Source organism: Thunnus thynnus, chromosome 11 (assembly GCF_963924715.1).
Source record: "Thunnus thynnus chromosome 11, fThuThy2.1, whole genome shotgun sequence".
Taxonomy (NCBI): domain Eukaryota; kingdom Metazoa; phylum Chordata; class Actinopteri; order Scombriformes; family Scombridae; genus Thunnus; species Thunnus thynnus.
In genome coordinates this window covers 688,357-695,472 of record NC_089527.1, presented here as the reverse complement: position 1 = coordinate 695,472, position 7,116 = coordinate 688,357, and the positions used below count along the sequence as shown (strand labels likewise).

Below are 7,116 nucleotides of genomic sequence, written 5' to 3'. Positions count from 1 at the left end.
GCTGTTGAGCAACCAAACCCGAGTGTGTGTGAATGTGTATGAGAGTGTGTGTGTGTGAGTGAATGTGTATGTGTATGAGAGTGTGTGTGTGTGTGAATGAGAGTGTTTGTGTGTGTGTATGTGAATGTGTGTGTGTGTGTGTATGTGAATGTGTGTGTGTGTGTGAGAATGTGTGTGTGTGTGTGTCTGTGGATGTGTGTGTGTGAGAATGTGTGCGTGTGTGTCTGTGGATGTGTGTGTGTGTGAATGTGTGTGTATGTGTGTGAATGTGTGTGTGTGTGTGTGAGAATGTGTGTGTGTGTGTGTGTGTGAGAATGTGTGTGTGTGTGTGTGAATGTGTGTGAATGTGTGTGTATGTGTGTGTGTGTGTGGTCACATGATGAGGGGATGACAAACCTTTAGCAGGTTTTATGACTCGTTGGTTCTCACTTCTCCTTTTCCTCTGTCTTCAGTTTTTCTCTGAGCGTCAGCAGGTAGACGACTTCAAGAAAACACGAAACACCAAAACTGATCTGAGATCTGACAGAAAACTGTTATGTGGGACGGAGCAGGTGAACCCAAGTGCAGACAGTCAATGGTGAGGAGACAGGGATATGAGAGAAACAAAGAATTTATTGTAAAGGCCGGGGAAAGGGAATGCAGGCCTGGGGAAGCTTGGACTCTTAACTGGGAACCTGGGGCTGAGGATTGGACTGGAAGAGTGGGCATCCAGGGCAGGGAAGCAGGGCTGACGAGACAAGACGAGAGGCTGGCGGACACAGGAAACAGGGTCAGCGGTGGGAAAACAGGCAACAATAAGAAAACTGGATATATGCAAGTGAAGTGGCTCTGGAAGGTGACCAGGAGGCAGGACAGATGGGTGGAGCCGCTCTGGAGGAAGACCAGGAGGCAGGACACATGGGTGGAGCCACTCTGGAGGAAGACCAGGAGGCAGGACAGATGGACGGAGCCGCTCTGGAGGAAGACCAGGGGCCAGGGCAGATAGGTGGAGCAGCTCGGGAGAGCGACAAGGAGGGAGGGCAGAGGGGCAGTGTCTCCCTGGAGGGTGACCAGGAGGCAGGGTAGATGGGCGGAGCCGCTCTGGAGGAAGACCAGGGGCCAGGACAGATGGACGGAGCCACTCTGGAGGAAGACCAGGGGCCAGGGCAGATAGGTGGAGCAGCTCTGGAGAGCGACCAGGAGGGAGGGCAGAGGGGCAGTGTCTCTCTGGAGGGTGACCAGGAGGCAGGGTAGATGGGCGGAGCCGCTCTGGAGGAAGACCAGGGGCCAGGGCAGATAGGTGGAGCAGCTCTGGAGGGCGACCAGGAGGGAGGGCAGAGGGGCAGTGTCTCTCTGGAGGGTGACCAGGAGGCAGGGTAGATGGGCGGAGCCGCTCTGGAGGAAGACCAGGGGCCAGGACAGATGGACGGAGCCACTCTGGAGGAAGACCAGGGGCCAGGGCAGATAGGTGGAGCAGCTCTGGAGAGCGACCAGGAGGGAGGGCAGAGGGGCAGTGTCTCTCTGGAGGGTGACCAGGAGGCAGGGTAGATGGGCGGAGCCGCTCTGGAGGAAGACCAGGGGCCAGGACAGATGGACGGAGCCACTCCGGAGGAAGACCAGGGGCCAGGGCAGATAGGTGGAGCAGCTCTGGAGGGCGACCAGGAGGCAGGACAGATGGACGGAGCCGCTCTGGAGGAAGACCAGGGGCCAGGACAGATGGACCGAGCCGCTCTGGAGGAAGACCAGGGGCCAGGGCAGATAGGTGGAGCAGCTCTGGAGGGCGACCAGGAGGGAGCGCAGAGGGGCAGTGTCTCTCTGGAGGGTGACCAGGAGGCGGGGTAGATGGGCGGAGCCACTCCAGAGGGCGACCAGTAGGCAGGACAGAGAGGCAGTGTCACTCCGGAGGGCAACCAGGAGGCAGGACAAATGGGTGGAGCCACTCCAGAGGGCCACCAGGAGGTGGGGCAGAGGGGCAGTGTCGCTCTGGAGAGTGACCAGGAGGGAGGGCAGATGGGTGGAGCCACTCCAGAGGGAGACCAGGAGGCAGGACAAATGGGTGGAGCCACTCCGGAGGGTGACCAAGAGGCAGGGCAGAGAGGCAGTGTTGCTGCGGAAGGCGACCGGGAGGCAGGACAGATGGGTGGAGCCACTCTAGAGGGTGACCAGGAGGCAGTACAGATGGACGGAGCCGCTCTGGAGAACGACCAGGAGAGTGTGTGTGTGTGTGTGTGTGTGTGTGTGAATGTGTTTGTGTGTGTGTTGTGTGTAAGAGAGAGAGAGTGTGTGTGAATTTGTGTGTGTGTGTGTGTGTATGTGAATGTGTGTGTGAATGTGTTTGTGTGTGTGTTGTGTGTAAGAGAGAGAGAGTGTGTGTGAATGTGTGTGTATGTGTATGTGTGTGAATGTGTGTGTATGTGTGTGTATGTGTGTGAATGTGTGTGTATGTGTGTGTGTGTGTGGTCACATGATGAGGGGATGACAAACCTTTAGCAGGTTTTATGACTCGTTGGTTCTCACTTCTCCTTTTCCTCTGTCTTCAGTTTTTCTCTGAGCGTCAGCAGGTAGACGACTTCAAGAAAACACGAAACACCAAAACTGATCTGAGATCTGACAGAAAACTGTTATGTGGGACGGAGCAGGTGAACCCAAGTGCAGACAGTCAATGGTGAGGAGACAGGGATATGAGAGAAACAAAGAATTTATTGTAAAGGCCGGGGAAAGGGAATGCAGGCCTGGGGAAGCTTGGACTGGTAACTGGGAACCTGGGGCTGAGGATTGGACTGGAAGAGTGGGCATCCAGGGCAGGGAAGCAGGGCTGACAAGACAAGACGAGAGGCTGGCGGACACAGGAAACAGGGTCAGCGGTGGGAAAACAGGCAACAATAAGAAAACTGGATATATGCAAGTGAAGTGGCTCCGGAAGGTGACCAGGAGGCAGGACAGATGGGTGGAGCCGCTCTGGAGGGCGACCAGGAGGCAGGACAGATGGACGGAGCCGCTCTGGAGGGCGACCAGGAGGCAGGGCAGAGGGGCAGTGTCCCTCTGGAGGGTGACCCAGAGGCAGGGCAGATAGGCGGAGCCACTCCAGAGGGCAACCAGGAGGCAGGACAGATAGGTGGAGCAGCTCTGGAGGGTGACCAGAAGGCAGGACAAATGGGTGGGGAGAAGACAGCCAGACAGGCGGAACTGCTCTGGAGGCTGGCAGTGTAGGCAGAACCACTCTGAAGATCGACCTGATGGCAGGACAGATGGGTGGAGTCGCTCCAAAGGTCAACCAGACAGCTGGAGTGCAGCTGGAGTGAAGTACAGCCACAGGAGATTGCTACAGCTCAGGGTCAGCAGATTGCTTCAGCCCAGGAACAGGGGATTGCTGCAGCCCAGGAACAGAGGACCGCTGCAGCAGAGAGACAGGTTGGGCATCAGCAGGGGCAGCCGACGGCTCAGGAATAGGCTGGGCAGCGGAGAGGTGCCGGTTAGTGGAGACTCTATAGTGCTGGGCAACGGAGACTCTGTAGCACTGAGCAGCAGTAAGAGCCAGTGGCCACAGTACCCCATGGAAATGGAAAAGTGAGTCCCTTCAAAGGGTGATCACTGGATGTCAGGGTGGCTCCTCAGTGGATCCATATTAGGCTCCTGGGGTTCAGGGAATGCAGAACAAGCAGATAGCAGGTTAACCGGCTCAGGACAGGCAGGTAGTGGCCTCACACTCCACAGACTCCCAGCGAACTGTCATCAACCTATTAGCTAGAGCAGGGTTCTCCTCATGGATGGACCGAAAAAACTTGGTTATGAGCTCAACATCAGAATCTCTTGGATGGATTAAAGGCCGGAAAACAAGACACTTAACAGCAAGGAGACAGGGATATGATAGAAACAAAGAATTCATGTAAAGGCTGGGGAAAGGGAATGCAGACCTGGGGAGGCTCAGGCCTGTAACTGGGAACCTGGGGCTGAGGCTCAGGCTGGTAACTGGGAACCTGGGGCTGAGGCTTAGGCTGGTAACTGGGAACCTGGGGCTGAGGCTCAGGCTGGTAACTGGGAACCTGGGGCTGAGGCTCAGGCTGGTAACTGGGAACCTGGGGCTGAGGCTCAGGCTGGTAACTGGGAAGAGTGACTCCAACACACCTGTCTCCACTCACACAATCACACACACAGGGAAAACAGCCAGTCAGAGAGTGTCAGCAGGTTAGAGAGACACTGGTTTTATTCTCACCTGAAATGCAGTTTAACTAAAGACTTTATTTTTAAGACTGACCATTAACAGGAAGACAGAAGATTCTCATCAAAATAAAATGTAACGGTCTAAATGTCTTGTTTCTTTGATTGGATGTCACGTCATCATGTGACCTGCAAACAGGACTTCAGTCACATGACAACAGATGATTGTATTTACATCTTTGCACTAACACAGGTATTATTATAACTGTTATTGGACTGGCAACCGAGAACCAAGATCATTAAAAAATCTGAAATTACATTACAAAATGTATATTTTACTAATATATTTTATATTAATGAATTATTATTTATGAAAGGTTTATTACATAAGTTAATTTAATCTTAAAAAATATATTTTATTGATATATTTTATGAGGATACTTCAATAAAAGAAGTTAATTTTTACTGATTGTATTAATACATTTCATGGTTATTTTTATAAATATATTTATTTATTTATTAGAAAGCTGGACTTATGTAATATAATCAATTTTATTTTGCTATTTTTATTATAAAAGTATTTTATATTTTTCCAAATATATTGGTTTTTTTTTTTTTTACCATAAGTTCATTTAATCAGTCAGTATTTTAAATTGTTTTCTGGTTTTAATTGATTTATTTATTTTTTTTAGATTTTTTTTTTTTTTTAGATTTTTATGGATTTTAATTACATGTACTATATTATATCTGTTTTATAAAAGTATTGTTTATTTTTGCATTTTTTAAAATTCAAATTAATTTTATAAATGTTTTGTGTTTTTATAATAAATTGTATTTATTAAAAAGCCTGTCTGAGGTCATCTCACCTGTCAATCAAACTCTGATGGACCGAACACGTGACCGCCACAGATTCGGGTTTAACACCTGTTCAGCCATCTCAACACTGCAGAGCACATAACTGCGCATGCTCATACATCTCCTCTGTATGCTTCACCTGCTCAGGTAACACACCTGTGTGAGCCAATCAGGTGCTCTGGCGCTGCAGTTTGTTTGCAGTGTGAGCGGCACGAGGGGCCGCGTGGGCGCTGTGAAGGCGGCACGAGCTGCTCATTTAAACCAGAAACAAAGAGAGTGATCCGGATCAGAGGAGGTGATGGTGTGCACGAGGAGGAGGAGGAGGAGGAGGAGGTGATGGTGTGCACGAGGAGGAGGAGGAGGCTTCTCAATTATCCCTCCGCGTGAAGATAGGTGGCGCGTGGTGGTAGAAGGTCTCGCGCCTGTTTATGTTGCGGTGACAGCTCCGGCGGGGCGGCGTCACACAGACGCTCTGACACCGGATCAGTCCCGACCTGCCCGCCCGGACCGACGCTCCCCTCCCGGCCACCGCTCTGCGCACACACCGGGACTCACCGGGACTCTCCGGGACTCACCGGGACTCTCCGGGACACCATCCAGATTTCTTTTTTAACATTTTATTTCAGGGAGGGGGGCACGCGCAGTAGCAGCACTTTTTTTCTTTAGTGTGCTGCCGTTTCTTCCTCGCTGCTTCTCCTTCAGCGGCAGGAAACACGGACACTCTCCGGTAGGTATCCTCTCCTCTTCTTCTGCTTTTTCTTTCAGGAGCCAATCAAAGCGCGCCGCTTACCTGTGCAGCTCTACCTGCGCGGCCAGGTGAGCGCACAGGAGAGAGGCGCGCGCTCCCGCCGGCTGCTGCACCAGGTGTTGGAGGAGGGATGTTTGGTGACAGCGGGCTGACTGAGGCAGGCAGGCCGGGGAGCAGGAGGGCTGTCCCCGCGTCCTGCTGCTGCCGCTCCCCGCTCACACATCCAGAGTCTGATTATGAAGAGAAATACTGGACCAACTGGAAATAAATGTCATGTAGATTTTAATCTTCCTGAAAGCTTTTTTTCCTCTCAGTGTGTTTAAACATCATCACAGAAATATAAAAATATCTTACAATAAGTGTTTGCTTTTATTGACCCTGCGCACAGATTACACAACTGCAGGCCTGAATCTTCACCGCAGCTTATATAACCGCATATTTCCCCGCACATCCACGGATTCTGTCCCTCATGTTCTCCTGATAAATGTATTGATGAGTGATTGGTTTCGATGAGGCCTCTCAGGTGAACTTTGGGGCGTTTTTAAGCGCAGAAAAAAAACGCAGAGGCGTCAATCAGAAGAGACATGACGTCAAAATGATCAAGTTTATTATTTAATGTCAAAGTTTTGTATCTGAGAGGTGGAGGAGGAAACACACACACACACACACACACACACACAGAGAGAGAGAGAGAGAGAGAGAGAGAGAGAGAGAGAGTGTGTGTGTGTGTGTGTGTGTGTGTGTGTGTGTGTGTGTGTGTGTGTGTGTGTGTGTGTGTGTGTCCGCCCTCCTCCTCTGTCAGACCAGCAGAGACGCTCCTCACATCAGAGATCAGGCGGACGGGGACGCGGGGCGGCGGTGCGCTCGGTGCACGCTCTCCTACAAAACAAACAGACTAAAAAACAAGAAAAAAAAACTCTGGAGACTTTTGAATAAACCGGATTTATTTTTCATAACTTTCCTAAAGTGCTGCGCAGAGTGCGGTCCCGGTGCAGGACCTGGTTGTGGGATTTACTGTGTGTGTGCTGGTTGTCAGGCGGCGGGAGGAGCAGCAGCGGAGCCGGATCAGGAGCCCATGCGGACCGGACTGACTTATCAATGAAGCAGGAGATCATGGCGGAGGGTCCCCGCTGCAAGAGGCGAAAACAGGCCAACCCCCGGAGGAAGAACGGTAAGAACACACACACACACACACACACAAACACACACACACACGCTCAGAGTCCCGCAACGAGTCCCGCAACAAGTCCCGCAAACTCTCCTGTCCCCGCTCTGTCCCCGCCCGCCTGGCCCGGGCCGGGAGGTCCCTGTCCCCTGGACGCGACAAAAGACACAAAAAGTTTTTAACGGGACTCTGTGGAGGTTTCAGCGGGAGG

General features: G+C 51.7%; 1 protein-coding gene across 3 annotated transcripts in view; it reads left to right on the top strand.

The window, feature by feature from the left end:
- Nucleotides 1-5,072: 5,072 nt before the first annotated feature.
- zeb2a (zinc finger E-box binding homeobox 2a) overlaps nt 5,073-7,116 on the top strand; it is a 65,009-nt gene continuing 62,965 nt past the window's right edge. For 2 of the 3 annotated variants that reach the window (XM_067602719.1, XM_067602717.1), the window contains exon 1: nt 6,394-6,911. In XM_067602719.1, the coding sequence (XP_067458820.1) occupies nt 6,839-6,911 (73 nt within the window). In that variant the 5' untranslated portion in view covers nt 6,394-6,838. Of the gene's footprint in view, nt 5,720-6,393; nt 6,912-7,116 lie in introns of those variants that run through there. The other variant, XM_067602718.1, reaches the window with a different exon arrangement.